The sequence below is a fragment of the Erpetoichthys calabaricus genome, chromosome 2 (assembly GCF_900747795.2).
Source record: "Erpetoichthys calabaricus chromosome 2, fErpCal1.3, whole genome shotgun sequence".
NCBI classification, from domain to species: Eukaryota; Metazoa; Chordata; class Cladistia; order Polypteriformes; family Polypteridae; genus Erpetoichthys; species Erpetoichthys calabaricus.
The window spans coordinates 332,303,159-332,331,043 of NC_041395.2; the positions used below are offsets into that span (position 1 = coordinate 332,303,159).

Below are 27,885 nucleotides of genomic sequence, written 5' to 3' on the forward strand. Positions count from 1 at the left end.
TCAGATATGAAAACCTTTGTAATCATGCAGAAGAGAAATATGAAAACACAACAATGAGAATATCTGGTGGTTGAGTCATGGCGACAGGGACTTCTTCCATGTTAGATAGATATGTTTCACTGTTCATCCGAGCATCTTCTTCAGTCTGAGGAATGTTGTTAAAGATCACAAATTTATCCTCCAGGTTAGTTTCACTTCACACCTTCCCTGATTAGGCTTGTTGAGTAAAACAAAGGAAGGGAGAGGTGTGGGTAATTGTGAACGTCACACCTCTAACAGCCCCTCCTACCCACATAGAGTGGGTCGTTAGTAGTGGTCCACCTGGTGGAGGTGTGCATTGAGCCTGATTTTCCTGGAGATAGATGAAAGGGCAGCATGATAAATTGAAGACAGGTTATGTCTAAGGCCTCCACCTCAGTTGAGTGAGGGGTCATTGATTTGCACATGCAAAGCTTCCCTCACCCCTTTCTCAAACCACTTGTCTTCTCTATCCACATCTGGATGTTAATATCCTCAAATGAGTGTCCTTCATCCTTCAAATGCAGGTACCCCTTCCTTTGTTTTACTTAACGAGCCTATTCAGAGCAGGTATGTAGTGAAACTAACTTGGAGGATAAATTTGTGGTCTCTAACAACATTCCTCAGACTGAAGAAGCTGCTTGGATGAGCAGTGAAACGTATCTACCTAACAAGGAAGAAGTCCAGCTGCCATGACTCAACCACCAGATAATTTCACCTGGACGACTGAGAATCTTCACAGGCACAACAATGAGAACCAATGTACTTTATTTGTTGGCACCAAAAGCATTTGTGAAAATGAAACTCGGCACAATAAAAACACTTACTGAAAGAAAGGCATGGACAATATCTGCTTTGATTGAACTCAATGGCTTGTCTTTGATAACCACAAAAATTTGTTCCTCTTTCTCCAGGTTGATGAAATTACCAAACCAGGATTTTTTGGCAAGTCTGAAAAAGCAAAACAAAAGCACAACAATATTAAATAAAGACATGACATTCTACTTGTTATTACCTAAAATAAATACAACCATCTCTGAACCTGCATTGGGTGTAAGGTAGAAAACCAGCATAGGCATTGATGACCAGTCCAGTGCAATTCTGTAATACAAAGTGCTTCTTATTTTATTAAATTTAAATTGCTTATGTAGCATGATTGAGGCTGTTTTGAGGGCAAAAGGGGGTCCATCCAGTTTTAATAAGATTGGTTCTAAGAATTTGCTCAGTTATGTTTATTATTTACTAGACAAAGAGCCCGTTTTGACAACGTAAGATGAAACGGGCACGAGTTTGTGTCAGCAGTGTATGAAGAACAAATGATAAGTAACGAAGACGTTGTTTTGTAATGATTGTAGTCCGCTTTACTCATTACTGTAAGCCTATAGTATAATACTGAATGATGAATGTTTCAGTACAATATGGAATAGTAATAAGTATAAGCACCACAAACCTGATATAGGTGTATTGAATGAATGCGTAATTGAATCAGAATGCGTAGCTGTAGTCGAAATCGCCTTTCAGGCCTCTAGAGCTTTAATCGAAGTCGCCTTTCTCTTTGAATTTTTGCTCTTCATTGGGAAGAACACAAATTAGACGATCTACAAGTCTCCGACATAAGGTTTAAATCCGAACAATATATTCGATCTCTTTTCACTGTTCCGTTATTTCACAGAGTAATAATTTCTGTTTTTTTGCGCTAATGCGATCTCTCGTCTTGCGGGTCTTTAAAGTGTCTCTCCTAGAACATCACGTCTCATCTCTCTTCCCAAGATTTCTTTTTATAATAGAGAGATGATAATAATAATAATAATATATGATGTATTTAAAGTATTATTATTAAGTAAGGAAGTTCTACTACTGAGATGACAATGTTGAACACAGACAGAGGTGCGGGTGCAGCAGTAATAGCCAGAGAGGTGCATGGAAGAAATTCTATGATCTGTTCCCCATTCTGACCTCTAAATTAGCCTCTTTGGCATTGAAGAGTAAATTTAATGGAAGCTGTGTGAGGAAGTATGGGAGTAAACACAGCCAATGAAGAGGGAATATAAAGAAAAACTAAAACAAGAGATGATGATGAGATTGATACATGGAGTGGCACAGTGTGAAAGAAAGGAAGACTTGCTATGGAGGCGATATAAAGAGAAACTGACTAAGGTGGTATAGGCACAGAGAGCAAAATGCAGAGGTTAATCGGGAGAAGAGTGTAATCAGAATATAAGTTTAATGTCACTGTGCTCTGTACAAAAATTATTTTATAAATCCACTCACACGTACAGGCCATGCCAAAGTTAGCACACATGGGCTCTCAGCATTTAGAACTGCTAGGCAAGCATTTGAAGAGAGAAGGTACAACTACGAAAATGGGCATTATACTATTTCTGTATGTTAGAGATGAAATGGAATCATCTCCTTGCCTTGTTTGGAACCTAAGTAAGGGCCTGCACGTGGAGAAAACAGTATAAAAGACCACAATGAATTTTAAATGAAACAACTCAGATGCAGTTGAAGTGCAGACTTTCAGCTTTAATTCATTGAGGTGAACAAAACGATTGCATAAAAATGTGAGGCAACTAAAGCATTTTTTGAACACAATCCCTTCATTTCAGGGGCTCAAAAGTAATTGGACAATTGACTCAAATGCTATTTCATGGGCAGGTGTGGCCAAGTCTGTCGTTATTTCATTATCAATTAAGCAGATAAAAGGCCTGGAGTTGATTTGAGGTGTGGTGCTTGCATGAGGAAGATTTTGCTGTGAACAGACAACATGCGGTCAAAGGAGCTCTCCATGCAGGTGAAAGAAGCCATCCTTAAATTGCTACAATATTACGAGTGGCAAAATCTACAGTTTGGTACATCCTGGGAAAGAAAGCAAGCACTGGTGAACTCAGCAACGCAAAAAGACCTGAACGTCCACGGAAGACAACAGTGGTGGATGATCGCAGAATCATTTCCATAGTGAAGAGAAACCCCTTCACAACAGCCAACCAAGTGAACAACACTCTCCAGGGGGTAGGCGTATCGATATCGCCTTTATGTACCATAAAGAGAAGACTGCATGAAAGTAAATACAGAGGGTGCACTGCAAGGTGCAAGCCACTCATAAGCCTCAAGAATAGAAAGGCTAGATTGGACTTTGCTAAAGAACATCTAACAAAGTCAGCACAGTTCTGGAAAAACATTCTTTGGACAGATGAAACCAAGATCAACCTCTACCAGAATGATTGGCAAGAAAAAGGCGTGGAACAGCTCATTATCCAAAGCATACCAGATCATCTGTAAAACACGGTGGAGGCAGTGTGATGGCTTGGGCGTGCATGGCTGCCAGTGGCACTGGGACATTAGTGTTTATTGATGATGTGACACAGGACAGAAGCAGCCGAATGAATTCTGAGGTGTTCAGAGACATACTGTCTGCTCAAATCCAGCTAAATGCAGTCAAATTGATTAATGACACAGACGGACAATGACCCAAAACATACAGCCAAAGCAACCCAGGAGTTTATTAAAGCAAAGAAGTGGAAAATTCTTGAATGGCCAAGTCAGTCACATGATTTTAACCCAATTGAGCAGGCATTTCACTTGTTGAAGACTAAACTTCAGACAGAAAGGCCCACAAACAAACAGCAACTGAAAGCCGCTGCAGTAAAGGCCTGGCAGAGCATTAAAAAGGAGGAAACCCAACATCTGGTGATGTCCATGAGTTCAAGACTTCAGGCTGTCATTGCCAGCAAAGGGTTTTCAACCAAGTATTAGAAATGAACATTTGATTTCCAGTTATTTAATTTGTCCAATTGCTTTTGAACCCCTGAATGAAGGGATTGTGTTAAAAAAATTCTTTAGTTGCCTCACATTTTTATGCAATCATTTCGTTCACCCCACTGAATTAAAGCTGAGAGTCTGCACTTCAACTGCATCTGAGTTGTTTCATTTAAAATTCATTGTGGTAATGTACAGAACCAAAATTAGAAAAAGGTTGTCTCTGTCCAAATATTTATGGACCTAACTGTAAATGTGCAGACAACATGGTTCTTTATATTAGCAGGCCATAAGCACCACTTCTATTTATACTAAACATTTTGGAGAAGTTTAAGATTAATTGTAATAAAAGTAGATTATTTCATGGAAATTATCAGATTAATTTTAATCAGTCTTCTATAACTTCTATAATCCACCAACATTTACTTTACATAGCGGCTTTCACAACGTGCGTCACAATATTAACTAAGGATACACCATTAGATGGTGTTAAATCTCACCTTGCATATCAAAATGCATTTAGATCTGAGAAGAAAGCCCAGGAAGCTCAAACTGAAGTATACAAAGCTTCAGACAGGTGGCGCAACTGTTACCTCCTGTACAGTGACATGAGCTGGTGGGCACTGGTGAACAGTCAAGTCTTACTATAGCTCATTGGCATACAGGCTGCTGCTCAGTTCTTGTCCCTTAAGCACCAAGTGCAGAAGCACTGAAGACTAAATCAGAGGAGCCTTTGGAAATAATATTTTATTTAATCATATTACCACCAATATTATAATCGGTGGGGTATGTCGACTGCCAAAACCAGCTTAACAAGCACCTGAAGTGGAATTAAAATATTACAATATTTATGGATCTGTAGTCCCAGAGGAAGAAATGATGAGCTTAGTGCAAGATTATCTAAGAAGAAAGAAAAAAAAAACAACAGTGACCAGTAATTATATGCCAGGCTCTCTCAGAAGGACGTAAAGAAGGGACAGTAATGGGTGTATTCCTAAAAAAGCTGAACATCCCACTATTAAAAAAAAATGTATTCATCCATCCATTCCAGGAGCAATGAGCACCAGTCCATCACTGAGAAGATCCATAGGACCAGTTCAGAATTGGTGATTACCTTGGCCATGAGTGGGGATGACACACCTGGAGAGAAATCCATTTAGATATGAGGAGAGCGTGTACAGTAAACGCAAAAGCGGCGCTGAAGCTGTGAGGCAGCAAATGATCAAAACCCAAAAAATGTACATACATAGTCAAATTAATGACAATAAATGCAGAAAATGCTATCTTGATTTCAATCTGTTTGTCCTGGTGACAACTTTGGTGGCAGTTGGTCATACCAGACCACCCCAACTCCCAGAGGCTCTCATACAAACGGAAAGATACAAACCTTCCATTATGGCTTCATTGTGCCCCAGAAATTGAAGCCCTGTGGACCATGCCAAGCACATTCTCAGAGAAGGCACCTGGAACACCTCAGCTCTCTCAGTCTCTTAATACAGTTAATTATGAAAATGTACGTTTCCATTTAAGTAGTTAAGGGAGTAAAGACCACGTCATATTATGCATATTTTTCACTGATTTTAAGTCGCTGTATAACCTTAGCAAGCTGGAGGCAGTCAGAGTTTGATTGCCTTGTGAGCAAAAGAGCAGACGACCAATGAATACTAATCTGGAAGAACAATTCGAATAACGCAGTGACCAGGAATAAGGAACACGGGGGTTTTGGACCTCACATCCATAACAGAAGCTCATCTGTCTGACATCTATTGTTTTACATAGCATGGCAGAATAGGAAAAAGAGAAAAAGAGGCAAAAACTGCAGCTGAACTCATCGTATCTTTTAACTCTTTATACAGCGATAGCTCAGTCAGGCAGCACACTATTTAATGTCACAAAAAGGGGCGACCACGACTGTATTAGCAGGATGGTACTCAGTAAATTAGACATGCTCAGAAATTGTTAGAAGATCTCTTAATTAATATATCAGAAAAGGAGTGGAAGGTAGCATTGCAGAGAATTCACTCGAGCTCCATTTGCGCAAAGCATAGAATTATTCAACTAAAAATTATATCTCGAGCTCATCTGTCTCGCTTAAAACTGTCCAAAATGTTTCCAGGGCAAGACCCAACCTGTGAACGCTGCAATCAAGCTCCTGCCTCACTGGGTCACACGTTTTGGGCCTGCGCCAAACTAACATCATTTTGGACCAAAATTTTTAAGTGCCTATCAGACAGCCTTGGGGTCACAATCCCTCCTAACCCACTAACAGCTGTGTCCGGTGTTCTTCCAGACGGACTTGAAGTGGAGAAGGACAAGCAAACGGTGATTACATTCACTACACTTTTGGCACGCAGACTTATTTTGTTAAATTGGAAGAATCCTAACTCTCCTCTGATAAGTCAGTGGGAAACCGATGTTTTATATTATTTGAAACTGGAAAAAATCAAATTCTCAGTTAGAGGATCTATACAGGATTTTTTCAAAATCTGGCAGGATCTAATCAATAATATTTTAGAATAAGAAGAAATAATTATTTCCGCATTTCTTTTTCCTTCTCCATTTATTTATTTATATATATATATATATATTTTTTCCTTGTTTATTTTTGCCCTATTTTAAAAAGCCCTTAGCAATTCTCCTTTGGCCATGCTCTCCTTCTCAAGGGTGGGGGGTTTAATTTGTCTTCAATCCTTTTTTGTATAAATTGATCTACTTGTATGGAATGATTACAATAAAATTAATAAATAAAAAAATTATATAAAAAAAGAAATTGTTAGTTGTTTAAATTGACATGGTCTGGCGACAAGTAATCATGCTCGGCAAATATGATATACCACAAGACTAGAAATGGCGTAGTGTGACATTGGCTTAAATAGCCAATGTCTGTGAGACTCAGTCTTTAGATCCCCACCCTGTAGCCTTGGCAAAGCTGAGAACAAAACTTCCTTATTTCTCTTCCTTGTATCTGTGACCTGATATTTTTGATCACCAACGCAAAGATGAGAATGAAGAATGTAACCAGTAAATCAAAAAAATGTATCTAAAGACTTAGCGGATGTTCTCCCCTATTGCCCACAATACAACCCCTTATTTTGATCCATTGGCCAGTTTCATCATGGCATCCACCACGCTGAATGTGAACAAGACCCTGAGGTACTGTCCTTTCAACTAAAGTACTTAACTATACTTTAACTTCTCTTCATCTGTAGAGAGGACTATCACCTCTTATCTGCATGTGCCAACTCTCATCCCAGCTGGGACACTCCCAGCAATGTACCACTCCAGGAACACTAGACAGTATGACAGTGTGACAGGACCAAGAGGACATTACTCTGATGCAATTCTCCGTTTCCCACTAACATGAGGAGATGAGATGCACCACTGCTGTTGTCTGATGCTCATTCAACTGAACACCATACATGAAGATAAAACTGTTGCAGTGCAAATTCAGGCCCCAATTAGTACCCATGTGAGCTCCATACCTGCAGCATCTATAATAATGGTATACACCTCCTGCTTAAAAGAAGCAGCGCACCATTAAGGAGGAGAAGCACTGCATATTTCATATTTTTAATTGGAATCATAAAAAAGAGAGATAATAATGAAAAAAATTATCTGAATACTAAATTGACCTATTTAGGTAATTACAGCTCTCATTTCCTATGATGAGGAGAAGGAGTTGAGCAGGGCTGTCAGAGTGGTTTGGGCACAGGGTGTAAAAAAAATCAAAGCAAATCCCTCACCCATTTTAAGTGGGACATGGAAATGATCTTTTTCTTCTTTTTCTAAAGTCTTTAATTATTTGCAATAAGCTGATACATCATTCACCAGCTCTGCAAAGTAGGCCACAGTGAGCCACCGTCCTCAGGCCTAAGCCAAATTTCCAGCTTTTTAAATGATTCAACATCAGAAATGCAGACTGTGAGCCAAAGCAAAAGCAGCAGTTTTTGTGCTCTGAAGGAGTTTATTACAGATAGATAGATAGATAGATAGATAGATAGATAGATAGATAGATAGATAGATAGATAGATAGATAGATAGATAGATAGATAGATAGATAGATAGATAGATAGATAGATAGATAGATAGATAGATAGATAGATAGATAGATAGATAGATAGATAGATAGATAGATAGATAGATACTTTATTAATCCCAGGGGGAAATTCACATATTCCAGCAGCAAAAATATTAAATTAAAGAGTAATAAAAAATGCAGGTTAAAAAAAAAAAACACACAATAACTTGAATAATGTTCAACGTTTACCCCCTCTGGTGGAATTGAAGAGTCGCATAGTTTGGGGGAGGAATGATCTTCTCAGTCTGTCAGTGGAGCAGGACAGTGACAGCAGTCTGTCGCTGAAACTGCTCCTCTGTTTGGAGATGACACTGTTTAGTGGATGCAGTGGATTCTCCATAATTGATAGGAGCCTGCTGAGTGCCCGTTGCTCTGCTACGGATGTCAGACCGTCCAGCTCTATGCCAACAATAGAGCCTGCCTTCCTCACCAGTTTGTCCAGGCGTGAGGCATCCTTCTTCTTAATGCTGCCTCCCCAGCACACCACTGCGTAGAAGAGGGCACTCGCCACAACCATCTGATAGAACATCTGCAGCATCTTACTGCAGATGTTGAAGGATGCCAGTCTTCTAAGGAAGTACAGGCAGCTCTGTCCTTTCTTGCACAAAGAATCAGTATTGGCAGTCCAGTCTAATTTATCGTCCAGCTGCACTCCTAGGTATTTATAGGTCTGCACCCTCTGCACACAGTCACCTCTGATGATCACGGGGTCCATGAGGGGCCTGGGTCTCCTAAAATCCACCACCAGTTCCTTGATTTTGCTGGTGTTCAGTTGTAGGTGGTTTAAGTCGCACCATTTAACAAAGTCCTTGATGAGGTTTCTATACTCCTCCTCCTGCCCACTCCTGATGCAGCCCACGATAGCAGTGTCGTCAGCAAACTTTTAACTTTTTTACATCATCCCTCCCTGCAATCATGCTGCATAAAGTGTTGTGTATCACAAGAACCAAGATGTTAAGAGAACAATCAATGTGTAACCTTAAAAGCTTAGCCTCCAAATTCCCCATATCTCAACTTGATCGAGCATCTGTAGGATGTTCAGGAAAACCAAGTCTGATCCAAGAAGGCCCCACCTTGGAACTTACAGGAATTAAAGGCTCTGGTGCTAACATCTTGGTGCAATACACCACAGGACACCTTCAGAAGTCTCTTAGAGTCAATACTTTGATGGGTCAGAGCTATTTTAATGTGTCGTCAGAGTGGTTTTGTCTCGAAAGACAAAATCACACTAAATTGTTCCTGCCATGTGCTGGTACCATGTTGATTTACAATGGCATTTATGTGATAACTCCTCTCATGATGGTCACTGCTATTAAACAAGCAAATAGAAAATGCATCCTTACCTCAAGAAAAATAGCACCTGGAATATATAACCAAATGATTATTTCCAGATCCCTTTTGTTGTCACAAGCTGGTGTCTGAAACATGGAAGGTATGTTTTCTTGTCTTAAAACATTTGACCCTTCAAAGTGGACATATTCAGTAAGTTTATAGGCTGTTGTTTTCCGGTGGTGACCTGTATCCCATTGCTTCTGTTATAAATCAGAAGACAGGCTATGTATCTCTCTATTATAGAAGAAAATCTTGAGACGAGACGAGACTACTGCCAAGAGATTTTTTTCAAGTTCCGCCCTCCTCTGAGCCATTTACGGGTAATGGCCCATACTCACGGTCCTCTCACCTCAGAGTCAATCACCTCACCTCATTCTCAGAGTTCCTGTGCTCTCAGCTCTTATAAATGTTTTCCTCACTTTAAGTTCCCAATAAAAGAAGACTTATTATGTCCAAATCTTACTGAAGAATTTCATTCTGAAGGGATATCAACAGAAGAAAGGAGTACATGGGCAATCCTAGCCCTGAGAAACGATGAAGTCAAATGAATTAATGCGAAAATTGTCGATCGATTACACAGCAAATTGGATAAATGCGTATCAATAGACTCTGCTGAAACAGTTGGTGGTGATGGTGTGGAAGATGAAAGCATAACAATATCCTGTAGAATATCTACAACCGTTAACACTGTCCGATCTTCTACCAGCCAAATTACTGTTGAAAGAAGGATGTATCGTAATGTAATTTATGTATGAATGATGGGCTATGCAATAGGACAAGATTAGTTGTATTCAAAATTGGTCGAATAATTCTAATTCTGACATGTACAATTTTAACAAGCGACAAGAAAGGTAATGTTCCACGGATAACATAAGACAAACAAATTGAGATCTTGATATGCCATTCGTATTAAAACATTTACAGTTTCCTGGTAGAACAGCTTTTGCTATGACAATTAACAAATCACAGGGACAAACATTCGAAAAAGTCGGTTTATTTATTGGATAGAAAGAAACGAAATTCACCCATGGGCAGTTATACGTTGCTGTGGTGTTGTGGGTCCACAGCTCACGTCAAAAAGGCCACTTTTTAAATAAATAATCGCCACCTTTGCGGCTTAGAAAGGGGCTGTGGTAGTGTGGTGGATCGGTTCCAGGGGAATTTGTGATGCGGGCAATCCTCACTTAAGTGCACAGGTGAGGAGCCATCTGCATCCGTAATTGTTCCCGGGAGCTGCTAATTGCCACATCTGATCCACGTCCCCGTGATAAATAGAAGCGCGAGGCGGCTAGGGAGAAGAGAGAAGAAAAGAAAGAAACAGGGGTTGCAAGAGAAGAAGGCGGCAGGAAGCAGGGAGAGGAAAGCTGGTGCAAGAGAGAGAGAAGAACGAGCGAGTGCAGGCTCGTGGGCAGCTGAGCAGTAAGCCTGGGTGTTTGGCCGGCACCCGTGGAGCACTCGATTGTGGTCGTCCTCGCTGAGCATTTTCTGAAGAGCGGGAGTGACCGGAAAGAGGATGGCTCGCCGCGTAAGGCCAAGAAGGCAGTGGGAGTCGGGACTTGGGATGTGAAAGCCCAAGAGTAAGCACCCTGGTCAGTGGTGAGCCCAAGTCACGGTCTGGTTAAGCCTACCAGAGCCAGGGATCATCAAGGCGAACAGACCAGCAGGAGAACGTAGAGGGAAGGTCAGCTGCACCTGCTGATAGGGTGACTCCCCTGTTGCAGGGCCTGTATGGGAGAAGCAGGGGAACTGCTAGTTGAATGGAGAAGGCACCTGGCTTTTTAAAAAATGACTGCTTCCAGCCCATTGATTTGAACCTCGTTTTAAAGGATTATTTATTTTTAATTTCCACTTATTGCACCCGTTTTTATGAATTATTTATTTATGGAATCTTGAAGCACTGCACTATTTATTTGAACACTGTTTTGTTGGTTTTGTTTTAATTAAAGCACTTTGCATTTTTTGCACCATCCCCTTGCTTAGTTGTGCCTCACTGTCTAGCTCATCGGTTAACATTACCGACGGTGTCGGGTTCAAGAGCTCCCAGAAGCTGCATGGGAGCCTGGAGTAGAACCTGCATCGTCACAGTTGCGTTGTCATGATATAACTCCAAACACAGAATCAAAATTCAATGCGACATTGATGAAAAGTTAATTCCAAATAGTGTTTTTACTGAAGGTTTACAGTAAAAGTGTAAGTTTAAAAAGTATTTGCGTGTTAATTTCAAAACCAAACAGGACAAAAATGTATACCACGACATGAAACAGAAATTTCTTTTAATTTATTACGTTTTACTCTTCTTTACTATGGTTAATTATTCGCTGTAATGTGAAATAGCTAGGTCTATTATGCATATGTAACAATTCCCATGAAAATAACAATCTGTTGTAATAAAAGCGCTATATTGTGCCCGACCTGGCATAGACTTGACATGGAAGGCACGTATAAAATGAAGACTTTTATTTTTCTTCAGCTGGAGGGCACATCTTCCCCGTAATCCCTCCAGCTACAACACAGTCCCAAGCACTAAACACTGACCAACAAACACTCTTCCTCTGGCACCACCACTTCTCCCAGGCAACCTCGTCCTCTTCCTCACCAATTCTGGCCGCTGAGTGGTGGTGGTTGGCCCCTTTTATAGCCCACCCGGAAGTGTTCCAGGTGCTTGACCTCCTGGTCCCAATTGCACTTCCGGGTGGGGCTGAAGATTTGTGCAGCCGGGCTGTGGAATCCAGGCAGCACCCCCTAGCGGCCACCCCAGCTCCCAACCATGCTGTGAAGGACTCCATCTCCCATGGAGCCCTGCGGGAGTTTGGGGAATCACCGTCGGCCAGGGAGACTGCCACCAAGCATCCCGGGGGAGGTATTGAGCTGCCCATGGTTGCTCCCCCGGAACATATGCAGCATGGGCATCCCAGCTGGGCATGGGACCTGGCCCATGTTTAAATTGTACATCCGCTTCCCCATATGTGAGTGGCAGAGCCGCGAAGTGGCTAGCGTGTAGCGCCAGCCTGGGGGTTGGAGAATGAAGCGAGCAGGGGGCAGAGCCCCCCAGGTGTTCAAAAGTTATAGATCTTTAGAACACAACTTCGTATGACAAATGCATACCTGTATATAACATGTTTGTAAATATATAATTGACTTGAAAAATACCAAGCTTATCCTTTAATATGGCATCTTACACATTCAGCTTATCATAAAGAACATTTAGCCCATACTGAATTTAGTTCCTTTAAAAAAGAATACTACACAGATATTGGTGTCACTTTCAGTCTATATATATAATTCACTAAGTCCATGGCAAGCAAGACGCACGCAAGACAGCCATGCCCGCCAACAATTCACTAAACAGCTGACCATGGCGCGAGAGCGAAAGCATTTGCCAAGAATGTGTTCATTAATCAAGAACGAAAGTCGGAGGTTCGAAGAAGATCACATACCATCGTAGTTCCGACCATACACGATGCCGACTGGCGATCTGGCGGCGTTATTCCCATGACCCGCCGGGCAGCCAACCGGGTAACCAAAGACTTTGGGTTCTGGGGGGAGTATGGTTGCAAAGCTGAAACTGAAAGGAATTGACGGAAGGGCACCACCAGGTGTGGAGTCCTTGGCTTAATTTGACTCAACACGGGAAATCTCACCCGGCCTGAACGTGGCTCACAGGTTCATGCGACTGAGGCGATGTGTGGAAAATGAACAGTCAACGTGACTCACAAGTGCATGTGGACTGTACACAGACGAAAGCAATTCAGGTGAGGAGTTGGGGGCGGACACATGAGCAGGCAGTGCGTGCTGAACGATGACTAAGAGATGACTTAAGAAATTGGCAGATTAGAATGTCGGGGGCGGAATGGGCGTCAGACGATCGAACTTGCCTATCTAGAGGATGTGAATGTCCTAACACGGGTTCTGTAGGTGAACCTGCGGAAGGATCATTACCGGTTGTACCGACCCATCGTTGGACGGTTAGGACCCGAAACCTCTCGGGCCTGCTTCCCCGCCCTCTCTCCAGAGTTCCATCTTTGCATTCACTTACAGTCGTATCCTCAAACCCACCCCATTTGGACAACTGTGTCTTTCAGGAAGTGTTCACCCATCAATACATAATTATGTGGCGTATGCTACGCCGTGGGTTGGCTAGTTAGATCATATTGTAAACATGCAAGGAGGAAAGTGAAGGCATCCCAGATGTATCACTGCATGGAGGACGTCTGTGTCAGCATGCAAAAGCGAAGCCCCTTACTGAATGGCTACAGGTTTATAAAATAAAATTAATCAAGAAGGACTTACTCTGGGGAAGACTCCGGTGTTAGGCTTGACATCTCCTCTTGTGTAGGTACTGCATAAAAAAAAGAGTGAGTTTGAGAGTGAAAAACAGAACATGCCATTGCTACCATTGGCTAACAAATCACAAAATAACCTGCACAAACTCTTCTGAGTCACCCATCTGAGTAGCTCCAGTGGATGGTCCATTTTCTATTCTTTGAAGCTCTACTTAAAAGTTAATTTAGCATATTGACATGAATTGGAAGAGGACACCATATACCCTGTGGGGAACAGCCCGGACACAGACAGGCAGACATCATTTTGCCACCCAACACACGTTTATTTACACTATATAGAGGGTGTCCTGCGGTGGGTTGGCACCCTGCCCAGGATTGTGCCCTGTGTTGGCTGGGATTGGCTCCAGCAGACCCCCGTGACCCTGTGTTCGGATTCAGCGGGATGGAAAATGGATGGATGGATGGATAGAGGGTGTCCCAAAATTCACGCAAGATTTGAATTTGGCGCCATTTGTGCAGTAAAGTGTTGCCAACAAAAAAAAAAAAAAACAGCATGACAGCTCACAGTTCAGGGTTATTAAAAATAGAGCGCTACATGAAATAACAACGCATTTTCATTGTTGAGCAATATTTTAAAAATAATGAAGGTTTGGCAGCTACAGTTCGCAATTTTCGTACAAAATATGGTCGAAATAGTGATTTAACTTCATCAACTGTGAAGAGATTAATTAAAAAATTCAGGGAGACTGGATCAATTAGTGATCTTAGACACTCTGGCCATCCTTCAACAAGTCGTTCAACACAAAACATCGAAGCAGTTCGTGAGAGTGTTGCTGAGAGTCCAGGAACATCAATTCGGCACCGTGGTCAAGAATCAAACATTTCCAGAAGCTCTCTACAGTGTATTTTCACGAAAGATTTGCATCTTCATGCTTACAAAGTTCAATTGAGTCAAGAACTGAAGTCTACTGACCACGCACAGCGAAGAGAGTTTGTTGAATGGATTTTGGAACAACAACGAGTGAATGCCGATTTTTCAAACAAAATCATCTTCAGTGATGAGGCTCATTTTCATCTTGATGGCTTCGTTAATCGTAAAAATTGTTGCATTTGGGGTTCAGAAAATCCAGGAGTGATTGTTTGAAGTCTAAGGTTTATGCCATCAAGCACACGACCACCCACGCCTTGAAGGAGGAAATTGAGCGCTGTATCAACAAAATTCAGCCACATTTATGCAAAACGGTCATGGAAAATTTCGACAAAAGAGTGCGTATGTGCCAGCAAAGCCGTGGAGGCCAGTTACCCGATATGCTATTCCATACATAACCCTATACTGTATACTTTATGAATCAATTAAAAATTTACAATTTTTAATTAAAAACCTGTGTTCTCTATCAAAATTGCTTCTTGCGTGAATTTTGGGACACCCTTTACAAGTACGACACACGCACCAACCCAGTGCCGCAGCACCAATCACCCCAAAAGTCCAGGCCCTTTCACAACGCCTTTCTCTTCTGGTCCGCCTCCACTCCTCTCCTCCGAGCTCTGTCCTCTTACACCCGACTCCAGCCGTCGAATGGAGGGAGGCGGCCCCTTTTATACCCACCCGGATGTGCTCCAGGTGCCTCCCGACAATCTTCGTACCGGCTGCACACCCAGAAACACTCCAGGTGTCCCTGGTCTTCTTCTACCCAGCACTTCCGGGTGTGGCAGAAGTGCTGAGGGCCAGGGCTCTAAAGGCATTTGGGCGGCCCCTGGCGGTGACCACGGGCCCCTATAGGGTTGAACTTCTAAGCTCTGTTCCCGTGGTCCCCAAAGCCACCAGGACGGTCGTCCCCACGTGGTCTGGGGGAGGTGTAAGCCCTACTCCGGTCCTCCGGCGCGTCCCGGCTGGGTACCACCCCCAGCCACCTGTGACAACCCTAATACAGGGTTTTTTTTTTAAAGAATGAGCAGTGGCACACAATGATGTGGAGGGCTGTTGGTAAGGTGATAGTGTCCGCTGTGTGAACCTTTGCAAGTGGTATCTAATAGAAGAGGAGGTCTTATTTAGTAGTAGTTTATTTATATAGCGCCCTTCACAGGCAAAACCCAATAAAATAATAAATAAACAGACTGGAACTACTCAGCACTGATTAAAAGCTTGTTTAAAAAGAAATGTTTTCAGTTGTTTTTAAAAAGAATCAACAGACTCAGCTACGCGCAGACCACAAGGAAGGCTATTCCATAGTCTTGGTGCTACAAACTGAAAAGCACAATCCCCACAGGTTTTAGCCAAGTGTGGGGGACAACGAGAAGGCCCTGTTGCCCAGATCTAAGAGTCCGACAAGCTGTATAGCATTGGAGCAGACTGGTTAGGTACTCTGGAGCTTATCCATGCAAAGCTCTGAAAGTAAGTACCAAAACTTTAAAATGAACTGGCTCCCAGTGCAGTAAGTGCAAAATGGGATTCAAGATTCAATTCAAGATTTATTGTCATTTCATCCATATACAGTAGTACAGCAAACAGTGAAACGAAACAACGTTCCTCCAGGACCATGGTGCTACACAGGACAACGAAGAATCCACGACACATAACATAAAGACACATAATTTGGGGTGGAGTGGTGGCTCTGAGGCTAAGGATCTGTGCTGGTGTCCAGAAGGTTGCCGGTTCAAATCCCTGTCAGTGCCAAAGGAGATCCTACTCTGCTGGGCCCTTGAGCAAGACCCTTAACCTGTAATTGCTCCAGGGGCGCTGTACAATGGCTGACCCTGCGCTCTGACCCCAAGGGGTATGCGAAAACTAACAAATTCCTAATACAAGAAATTGTATAAGGCGAAATAAAGAACAAAAAAAAAATATATATATATATAACAAGGTGCATGTGAGTCAAATGTGCAAACATGTGCAACACTGCAGAACAGAACACATATATCAGTCATCAGTCCAGTCCAGGAGTGCTTCGGGGAAGAAACTGTTACACATTCTGGTGGTGAGGGCCCGAATGCTTCGGTACCTTTTTCCTCAATGGCAGGAGTGTAAACAGTGAATATGAAGGGTGTGTTGGATCATTGACAATGCTGGTGGCTTTGAGGATGCAGCGTGTGGTATAAATGTCCATGATGGATGGAAGAGAGACACCGATGATCTTCTCGGCTGTCTTCACTATCTGTTGTAGGGCTTTGCAATCCCTGACCGTGCAATTTCCAAACCAGACAGTGATACAGGGGGTGATCACTCCGGCTAGCGCGAGGTAGGAGCCTGGCAGCTGCATTTTGGACTAACTGAAGACGTGAGAGAGAGAGGACTTGCTCAAACCCGTAAAGAGAGCATTACAGTGATCAAGCCGTGAGGAAATAACAGAATGAACAAGCATCTCCAATTCTGATCTTGAAACAGGCGTTTCTTAGTTTTGAAAGATTTCTTATTAAATGAAAGAAACATGAGCGGCCGACTGATCTTACATATTCCTCAAGTGTCAGGGACTGGTCAGAAATACCCCCAAGGTTACGTAGACTTGACTTAATAACAGGGGAGACAGAAGATCATTTTAAGCTAATCACAGAATGAAGAACAGGAGGAGCAACAATTAGTACCTCAGTCTTTCCAGAATTCAATTGCAGGTAATTACTACTGAGCCAGTCATTAACCTGAGACAGACAACCATCCGTCCATTATCCAACCTGCTATATCCTAACTACAGGGTCACGGGGGTCTGCTGGAGCCAATCCCAGCCAACACAGGGCACAAGGCAGGAAACAAACCCCGGGCAGGGCACCAGCCCATCGTAGGACAGACAACCAATGTGACCAAAGTATTAATTTGGTTAAGCTTAAATGAAAAATAAAGCTGCATATCATCTGCATACAGATGATACTATATATCCTTAAAAGAGTTAAGAATCTGTGATAGGGGAAGAATACAGTGCATCCGGAAAGTATTCACAGCGCTTCATCACTTTTTCCACATTTTGTTATGTTACAACCTTATTCCAAAATGGATTAAATTCATTTTTTTCCTCAGAATTCTACACACAACACCCCATAATGACAACGTGAAAAAAGTTTGAGGTTTTTGCAAATTTATTAAAAATATAAAAATGGAGAAATCCCATGTCCATAAGTATTCACAGCCTTTGCTCAATACTTTGTCGATGCACCTTTGGCAGCAATTCCAGCCTCAAGTCTTTTTGAATATGATGCCACAAGCTTGGCACACCTATCCTTGGCCAGTTTCACCCATTCCTCTTTGCAGCACCTCTCAAGCTCCATCAGGTTGGATGGGAAGCGTCGGTGCACAGCCATTTTAAGATCTCTCCAGAGATGTTCAATCGGATTCAAATCTGGGCTCTGGCTGGGCCACTCAAGGACATTCACAGAGTTGTCCTGAAGCCACTCCTTTGATATCTTGGCTGTGTGCTTAGGGTCGTTGTCCTGCTGAAAGATGAACTGTCACCCCAGTCTGAGGTCAAGAGCGCTCTGGAGCAGGTTTTCATCCAGGATGTCTCTGTACATTGCTGCAGTCATCTTTCCCTTTATCCTGACTAGTCTCCCAGTCCCTGCTGCTGACAAACATCCCCACAGCATGATGCTGCCACCACCATGCTTCACTGTAGGGATGGTATTGGCCTGGTGATGAGTGGTGCCAGGTTTCCTCCAAATGTGACGCCTGGCATTCACACCAAAGAGTTCAATCTTTGTCTCATCAGACCAGAGAATTTTCTTTCTCATGGTCTGAGAGTCCTTCAGGTGCCTTTTGGCAAACTCCAGGCAGGCTGCCATGTTCCTTTTACTAAGGAGTGGCTTCCGTCTGGCCACTCTACCATACAGGCCTGATTGGTGGATTGCTGCAGAGATGGTTGTCCTTCTGGAAGGTTCTCCTCTCTCCACAGAGGACCTCTGGAGCTCTGACAGAGCGACCATCTGCTTCTTGGTCACCTCCCTGACTAAGGCCCTTCTCCCCCGATCGCTCAGTTTAGATGGCCGGCCAGCTCTAGGAAGAGTCCTGGTGGTTTCGAACTTCTTCCACTTACGGATGATGGAGGCCACTGTGCTCATTGGACCTTCAAAGCAGCAGACATTTTTCTGTAACCTTCCCCAGATTTGTGCCTCGAGACAATCCTGTCTCTGACGTCTACAGACAATTCCTTTGACTTCATTCTTGGTTTGTGCTCTGACATGAACTGTCAACTGTGGGACCTTATATAGACAGCTGTGTGCCTTTCCAAATCATGTCCAGTCAACTGAATTTACCACAGGTGGACTCCAATGAAGCTGCAGAAACATCTCAAGGATGATCAGGGGAAACAGGATGTACCTGAACTCAATTTTGAGCTTCACGGCAAAGGCAGTGAATACTTATGCACATGTGCTTTATGAATTTTTTTATTTTTAATAAATTTGCAAAAATCTCAAGTAAACTTTTTTCACGTTGTCATTATGGGGTGTTGTGTGTAGAATTCTGAGGAAAAAAATTAATTTAATCCATTTTGGAATAAGGCTGTAACATAACAAAATGTGGACAAAGTGATGAAGCGCTGTGAATACTTTCCGGATGAACTGTATATAAAGGGAAAAGTACTTATTTGCTGCAATTGATGATGTTGAATGATGGCCATTGAGTAAAAGGCGCTGGTGAATATTCACCCCACATTGACTAGGCCTTATTTCATACAACTAGCTTTCCAAGGAGTCCTTATTTCAATAACACTTTGATATTTGTCCTAACCAGGTGTAACCAACTGACTTTGTAGTAGGATATAAATAAAGTTACTAAATGATATAAAACAAAGCCAAATCTGGGTCACTTAACCAGTTTGAACCCTCTTAATCACATGCCTCACCCAGCTGTTTGCCATTGGTGAATTTTGCAAAAGACCATGTTGGAAAAATTGTAAGCGGTACTGAGCAGGAGTCACGGACTGAAGACTTGACTGAAGAGATGCCAGTGATGTCCTGTGTCAAACTGCATTCGAAAAGGTTATTGTTACGAGAGAAAGAGTGAGAGAGAGTTTATTTAGAGGTACTACTAACCAGTTTGGGTTATTTTTTTTGGGAAGTTTTCAGATGTGAAAGAAACACAGGAGTTGCTGAATGATTTATTTTTGCATGCAAGGTTGCAACTACAGTACCTAGTTATTATGCAGTTGATGACAAGCTGATATGAACAGTGGAAAGTACTGAGGAGGTTCATGAGCAGAAGTACACATCGTGTAGATCAGTGGTTTCCAAACTCGGTCCTGTGGACCCCCTGTGGCTGCAGGTTTTTGTTCCAACTAGATTCTCAATCAGTGATAATAATCGATAACAACTGATCTAATTTAATTAGGTTGGTATTATTTTATTCTTCTCTTATTCTTCACTCAGAAAAACATAACAGTATTTTTTTTACATTCATAAGACATTTAGAAATATTTCGATTTTTTTTTCTAAAGCTCTAAATGCTTAATTCAATTTTATGGTTTTCCTATCATTTTCCCCTTTTCCTGTGTAGTTTGCTCCTTTCATTTAACCCTAATAGTGACAATTAACTACCAGCACAGCAGACACCCAGGATGATGAAAGCAGCGACGACTTCAGTGTCGGACCCTCTAATTAGTAAATAGTCAATGAAATAACCAGAACACCTGGAAAAGCAGAATGAAAATTAGGTTGAAAATACTGTTAACGACTTAAAAAAGCCCGAACATATTCAACATACAACATTTTAATAAAAATCTAACAAATTTAGTTTGTAATTTCTACATGCACTCCAAAACACAGGAACTGGGAAAAAATGACTTACTTAATTAGGCTAAGAGTCCAATGAAAAATGGAGGTTAGTTGGAACAAAAACTTGCAGCCACAGTGGGTACCCAGGATCGAGTTTGGGACCCACTGGTGTAGAGATGCTGTAAAGCAGCAAACGCCAACTATAAATGCAGCAGGTCACAACTGGAGGGACGAGCATTCACAGTTTTTATATACAGTGATCCCTCGCTATATTGCGCTTCGCCTTTCGCGGCTTCACTCTATCGCGGATTTTATATGTAAGCATATTTAAATATATATCGCGGATTTTTTGCTGGTTCGCGTATTTCTGCGGACAATGGGTCTTTTAATTTCTGGTACATGCTTCCTCAGTTGGTTTGCCCAGTTGATTTCATACAAGGGACGCTATTGGCAGATGGCTGAGAAGCTACCCAGCTTACTTTTCTCTCTCTCTCTCTCTTGCGCTGACGTAGGGGGATTGAGCGGGGGGGCTGTTCGCATACCTAGACGATACGGACGCTCGTCTAAAAATGCTGAAAGATTATCTTCACGTTGGCTACCTTCTGTGCAGCTGCTTCGTGAAGTGACATGCTGCACGGTGCTTCACATACTTAAAAGTTCGAAGGGCACGTATTGATTTTTTTATCTGTCTCTCTCTCTATCTCTCTCTAACTCTCTCTCTCTCTCTCTTCTCCTGACGGAGGGGGTGTGAGCTGCCGCCTTCAACAGCTTTGTGCCGCGGTGCTTCGCATACTTAAAAGCTAAACAGCTCTATTGATTTGTTTGCTCCTTTGAAGAGGAAGATATGTTTGCATTCTTTTAATTGTGAGACGGAACTGTCATCTCTGTCTTGTCATGGAGCACAGTTTAAACTTTTGAAAAAGAGACAAATGTTTGTTTGCAGTGTTTGAATAACGTTCCTGTCTCTCTACAACCTCCTGTGTTTCTGCGCAAATCTGTGACCCAAGCATGACAATATAAAAATAACCATATAAACATATGGTTTCTACTTCACGGATTTTCTTATTTCGCGGGTGGCTCTGGAACGCAACCCCCGCGATGGAGGAGGGATTACTGTAGTTGGATACAGCCGTGACTGAAGTCTGCGACTGAATACTGCTGCTTACTACCAAGGTGGCTAAAAGTGAATTTGTGAAAAGACAATAACCTCAGTCCTTTGGCCCTAGAATTAGTTTTGGCATCTGGGGATCAGTCTGCCAAGATAGAGAGATACGCCTGGCCAGCAGTTGGTTTTGTGTTTGCGTTTTTTAATTTGCTTTTGTTGAACAAGTGAATGCCACACTGAAGCTGAGGAATGACTCAGGCCTACAACACTGTTGGTTGTTAAGCTATTTGGTGAATGTATTTACAAGGATGTTTAATATGTGTATATAGCATTTTGACTTTTTAATAGCAAACTTTTTATGGCCTTTACATTGTGTTTGTCCATGCTTGCTTTACTAAAAAGTACATACAATAGAGTCTCGCTTAACCGACATAAACGGGCCGGCAGAATGTCAGATAAGAGAAAATGTCGGGTAATGGGAGGTGTTAAGAAAAAGCCTATTAAACGTCAAACTATGTTATAATTTTATACATCTAATCTAAGTGGCGTAGCTCAAGGCTCTTAGGGCACAATGGCAGAAGCTGACTGCAGGGTAGTTTAATAATTTGATATTATGCTGGAACTTTGTAGTCAAATTTGCTTTTGTTAGATGTGCAAGGGTCACTAAATATAAGAGAGACAATATACAGTGGAACCTCGGTTCACGAACGTCTCTGAATACGTACAAATCGGGTTATGACCAAAAAGTTCGCCAAACTTTTGCCTCTGTTCACAACCACACACTCGGTATACGAACAAGCCAGTTTCCCTTTCGGTTTGTGCGTGCCGATGATTTCCGCACGTGCTCAGTCTCTCCCTGTGCATTCCCGGTGCAGCGAGAGAGAGACACAGACAGACACACATGCGCTCGCGCGCGCACGCTCGAGAGAGACACACGCACACACACGCTCGAGAGAAACACACATGCGTGAGAGGCGCACACAAGTGAGAGAGGGCTGGCCACATAATCCACTGTAATCATGTTTTACAACAACACAAAAGAAAAATTTAAATGAAAAAATGAAATTAGCAACAAAAAATAGACTACGCGCAACTTGCAGTTCTTGTTGCCGATTGATGCGTTTTTTTGGGTTTTTTTTGCGGTGGGACGTCGGATAATACAGAATGTCGGATAAGTGAAAGTCGGATAAGCGAGAGTCTACTGTATATCAAGTTTTTAATAAAGTGGATGCTGGCTTTTATTTCATACACAAAGCAGTGTTTTGGTGTTTACATATTGGCTTGTTTAAAAACATTTTTAATGGAGGAAAATCCTATTGATTTAATTATACAGGTAGTCCTCAGGTTACAGACATCCGACGTACGACTTACGAACGGAACCGCAGCTGCAATGCATGCGCCTCAGTAACTGCCGCTCCATCATCTTCGGCCTGGGGACGCTGCAAGCGGTGGATGGACAGAGGCTGGAGGGGGGCGATTTCACTGTTCGCACAATGTAGTCTACCTCGGGCGGCTCCCAGTGGCAAGCGGTGACCCATGGTCCATAGTCACCGGGGCCACAGCTATCGCTTATGTGGAGGACGGAGGCTTGATGGGGCGGTTCGCTGCCCGCCCACTATGCCACCGCAGCTACTTCTCCTTCTCCTGACTGGACGCAGGCTGGATGGAGCGGAGGGGAGCATTTCACTGCCCGCCCATCACACACGGCTGCCCCGTTCGTTCTCGGTGGGCGACTGGTGATGCTGCTAGTGGTGACCTGGTTGTAGCTAAGCGGAGGCCATTTTCGATTGAATGGAGCACCGGGGTTGTAGCATTGTAGTGTGCATCTGGTGTCTGCCTGTTGAATGGGGGCGGTGGTGGGCGATTCACTACCTGCCTTTGGCCGCACCGTGTTTGTTGTAGGTGGGCGGATGCTGCAGGCAGCATACTGTAGTGGAGGTGACTGTGTGGTGGGCGGGTGATGAACCCCCCCCTCGCCACCCCAAGTCATTCTCAATAGGAAGCCTGCTTGTACTGTTACATACATAGCAGGAAGTTGTCTCTTGTCAGTACATCAGACGTGTTGACGACTGGTGCCATCCTGCTGTGATAGCGTGGACAGCGCTGTGCAGAAGAGCTCATCTTAACCTTTTGTCTTCACCCTTCAACAATGTCTCTGAAACACAAATCTGATGCAAGTGCTGGTGATACAGTACAGAAGAGAAAAACCATCACCATGGAAAATAAAGTAGAAATAATAAAAAGGCCAGAAAGAGGTGAAACTCCATCATTCATTGGCAGAGCACTTGGTTACAGTCAGTCAACAATAGCATTTATTAAAATAATGTACCTGTTCGGACTTACATACAAATTCAACTTAAATACAAACCTACAGTCCCTATCTTGTACATAACCTGGGGACTACCTGTATTCAACTAGATGAAGGCACCGCTAATTTAAATAAGCAGTATAGTAATCCCTCGCTATATCGCGCTTTGACTTTCGTGGTTTCACTCCATCGCGGATTTTATATGTAAGCATATTTAAATATATATCGTGGATTTTTTGCTGGTTCGCGGATTTCTGCGGACAATGGGTCTTTTAATTTCTGGTACATGCTTCCTCAGTTGGTTTGCCCAGTTGATTTCATACAAGGGACGCTATTGGCAGATGGCTGAGAAGCTACCCAGCTTACTTTTCTCTCTCTCTCTTGCTCTGACATTCTCTGCTCCTGACGGAGGGGATGTGAGCAGGGGGGCTGTTCGAACACCTAGACTATACGGACGCTCGTCTAAAAATGCTGAAAGATTACCTTCACGTGCTACCTTCTGTGCAGCTGCTTAGTCAAGCGACATGCTGCACGGTGCTTCACATACTTAAAAGCTCGAAGGGCACATATTGATTTTTGATTGTTTGCTTTTCTCTGTCTCTCTCTCTTACATTCTCTGCTCCTGACGGAGGAGGTGTGAGCTGCGTTGTCCGGCGGTGCTTCGCATACTTAAAAGCCCAAACAGCCCTATTGATTTCTGATTGTTTGCTTTTTTCTCTGTCTCTCTGACATTCTCTGCTCCTGGTGCGCACTCCTTTGAAGAGAAAGATATGTTTGCATTCTTTTAATTGTGAGACAGAACTGTCATCTCTGTCTTGTTATGGAGCACAGTTTAAACTTTTGAAAAAGAGACAAATGTTTGTTTGCAGTGTTTGAATAACGTTCCTGTCCTGTCTGGAACGCAACCCCCGCAATCGAGGAGGGATTACTGTACTGTGAATGGCGTTAATTAGCTGGAGTGTACATTCGTAATATGCTAACTCATTTCAGTGAGGTGTGAAAATAAATGGACAGTAAGTTGCCATCAGTCTGTTTTACCTGAAGGAGCAATTGGAAAGGATGCAGGTCTAGTTCATTGATGCTAGCCTGCAGTGACCAAGTTCTGCTGTTTGGATCAAGACTAACTGTCTAATTTTGGACTTTTGGGATGCTCCCCAATCAGCTATGGGACAATGTAATTGTAAGCTTACCCAAATTAGCCACTAGGGGAAGCAAGTCACATCTCTTCAGCATAATGACTGGAGGGCATTTTCTCAATGTTCTTTTTATGAGAGTCTATCCTCCTCCTCCTTGCATCCGCAAAGACAGAAAGTCACTTGGGAGTTGAAGCACTTCTGAGTGTACCCAGGGGGTATACTCATTTAAGCTACCAGCTGTCAATGCCTCCCAGCGGCTCACTGGGCTTTAAGAAAACACTGAAGAGTACTCCGCTGAGATATTTTCCCTCTGTTGCCTGCCAAAGTACCCAATTTAACTCAAACTGATTTTTTTTCAGCAGCTGTCCACAGTGAGCTTTACCCACATGTGCCACTGCAAACGCACACTGAACAACTTCATATTACTGTATAGTAGCAGAACTCTGGTGGCGCTCACTATACTAATTTGTTATCAAAGAGTCAAACAGATGGCCCTGGAAGTGTCTTCAGGGTGCATTGCCACTGGTTGATACACTGGTTAGATGGTACAAGATGGTTAAACGACACCAGGCTAAATACTGATCACTTTTGTTAGCTTTGTCCACAAAGTGCTTAATATGAGTGGGGATCTAAGTGGCGTAGCTCAAGGCTCTTAGGGTGCAATGGCAGAAGCTGACTGCAGGGTAGTTTAATAATTTGATATTATGCTGGAACTTTGTGGTCAAATTTGCTTTTGTTAGATGTCCAAGGGTTACTAAATATAAGAGAGACAATATACAGTGAAACTTTGGGTCACGAACGTCTCTGAACACGTACAAATTGGGTTACGACCAAAAATTTTGCCAAACTTTTGCATCTGTTCACGACCACACACTTGGGTGACGAACAAGCCAGTTTCCCTTCCGGTTCGTACGCGCCGATGATTTCTGCACGTGTTCAGTCTCTCCCTGTGCAGCAAGCGAGCAAGAGAGAGAGAGAGAGAGAGAGCATGAGCGAGAGAGAGAGAGAGTGTGAGCAAGCGAGTGAGTGAGAGAGAGAGACAGAGCGAGCGAGCAAGCGAGTGAGTGAGAGAGAGAGAGCGAGTGAGTGGGCGAGAGAGAGAGAGAGAGAGAGTGCGCCCAAGCGAGTGAGTGAGAGAGAGAGAGAGCGCGAGCGAGCAAGTCAGAGAGAGAGAGAGAGAGAGCGAGCATGAGCGAGTGAGTGAGAGAGAGAGAGCGAGAGAGAGCCCAAGCAGGGGTGTTTTGGCCGATCAAGGAGCTGGAGTGACCAGAAGAAGGACAGCTGGCCGCATAAGTAAACATTTAGTTTATTATTACGCTGTGCATTCTATGGTATAATTACTAAATTTGTGCTTAAAAATCTTAAAAAAAATATATATTTACATACAGCTCGTACGGTCCGGAGCAGATTAATTGTATTTACATATAATCCTATGGGGGAAATTACTTCAGGTCACGACCAAATTGGGTTGCGACCAGAGTTTTGGAACGAATTATGGTCCTGACCCGAGGTTCTACTGTAGTATGAAGTGCATGCCCTTTCTAGTTCATCTGGATTGGACTCGATGAAAGGTTATCTGCCCGATTTGCTAATAACAGTCAATGTGGGAACACAGTCATTTGGCTTAGGAGTGTCCATAGGGATTCATGATCAAGCCTCTTCAAGGCCTTAACTAAAGGCCACATTTCAAACTAGCTGTTTATAGCCTGGTCTTTCTCCCTCAAAGAGATCATCTGGAAAGTAAAGTACTTATACTGTGAGTGTTCATTAGGGGAGGCATTGCCCATATTATCCAATAGGTGGTGCACACCAGGCCCCTTCAGGTTTCTGTCCTGAGAACACTTTTCTTGTAGCTTTAGAAGACAACTCCTGACCTGCCCCTACAGAAGTCAGATGGTGCATGTCTAGTCCCTTGAAGTTAGGGTCCAATAGCAAGACTTAATAGGCTTACACGTTCCCTCCAATGAATCCCCAAGTGGACCACCTGGAAGTCAAATTGTTTGTGTTGGAGGATTCTACAGACTGTTTCACCCAAGTGAGGTACAACGGAGCAAAGTTCTAAGAAATAGTTTCATCACTTCATTTAGTAATTAACAATTAAAGAACAAACATACCTTGCAGTTTCCTGCGGTGGAAGCGTGGTGATCCCAGGAAGCTGTTCTTGATAGAGTTGAGTCGTGTCCTCCATGGCATCCCGCCGATGGAGGGGCTGGAGGGCGGTGTAGGGTTAGGCGTGCTGGCTGGGCTTTCCTTGGGCGTGTGCACCGGCGTTCCCTTGGGGGTAGGGAGAGGGCTCCCCCTAGGGGAGGGGTGAGGGGTTACCTGTATGATGGGGATAGATTTGGTGTTTGGATCAGTACTGGTAACAGGGTAATGGTGCAGCCTGATGGGAGAGAGGGGTGTGATATGGGCACAGGGAATTGAGAGCTGAGGGGGTATCATCGGGGGGTGACGCACCTGCCTAGTTGGGGTTGCCAGATGTGGTGAGGAGGGGACAGACGACTCCTGGCTGGTGGGAGCAGAGGTTGGGGCAGGGAGGGGGTTGGACCTGGTTGACTGGAGAGGCTTTTCAGACAATTTAGTCTTGGCAGGAAGGGTCTGAGTCTTTGGGTTGGGCTGCGGAGAGCCAATCTTTGGTTGCAATGAATTGTTTGCCGAATGGACTGCAGTCCGATTGGGCTCAGGATCTAGGGAGTTTGGCGAAGAACGGGGCGAGAAGGTGAGGTCAGGTGTCTGGGGAGGAACAAAAAACTTTCTGATAGGCTAGGAGGCGGGCAAAGAGAGGGCATGCAGCCACGAAAGAGACACAGAAGAGAGCAGAATGAGCACGCAATGCCACAGCCCAGCGACAAAGGAAGAAAAAAAACACACACAATGGAAACACAAGAAAAATGGAACCAGAAAACAGGAAGAATGAAGTGCAGCACAAAGGAAAAAAAAGAAAAAAAACATGCGGTTAGCCCATTCCGCAACACACCGAGTGGCAAACAACACCAAAAAATGTGTAAAAGCATCCAGAAAACAAGGAAGGCGACACGAGTTCAGTGCTTCTGCTAAAGTAAAATAAAAAATGAAAAGGGAAAAAAAGCAAGCTACCAGCTGATAAACCAAGCAAGCCAGGCAGAAAAAAAGGAGCTGGCATACAGCAAGTGAGAGCCCGCTGGGTAGGGAAT

General features: G+C 43.2%; 1 protein-coding gene across 19 annotated transcripts in view; it reads right to left on the reverse strand.

Annotated features, from left to right (window-relative positions):
* The window catches only part of LOC114647337 (serine/threonine-protein kinase BRSK2), a 1,001,270-nt gene that overhangs the window by 91,320 nt on the left and 882,065 nt on the right, over window positions 1-27,885 (reverse strand). For 8 of the 19 annotated variants that reach the window (XM_051923430.1, XM_051923428.1, XM_051923429.1 and 5 more), the window contains 3 exons: window positions 26,827-27,475; window positions 13,478-13,526; window positions 846-969 (listed from right to left, as the gene is read on the reverse strand). In XM_051923430.1, the coding sequence (XP_051779390.1) occupies window positions 846-969; window positions 13,478-13,526; window positions 26,827-27,475 (822 nt within the window). The remainder of the gene's footprint in view (window positions 1-845; window positions 970-13,477; window positions 13,527-26,826; window positions 27,476-27,885) is intronic. The other 11 variants (XM_051923440.1, XM_051923443.1, XM_051923442.1 and 8 more) reach the window with 2 other exon arrangements.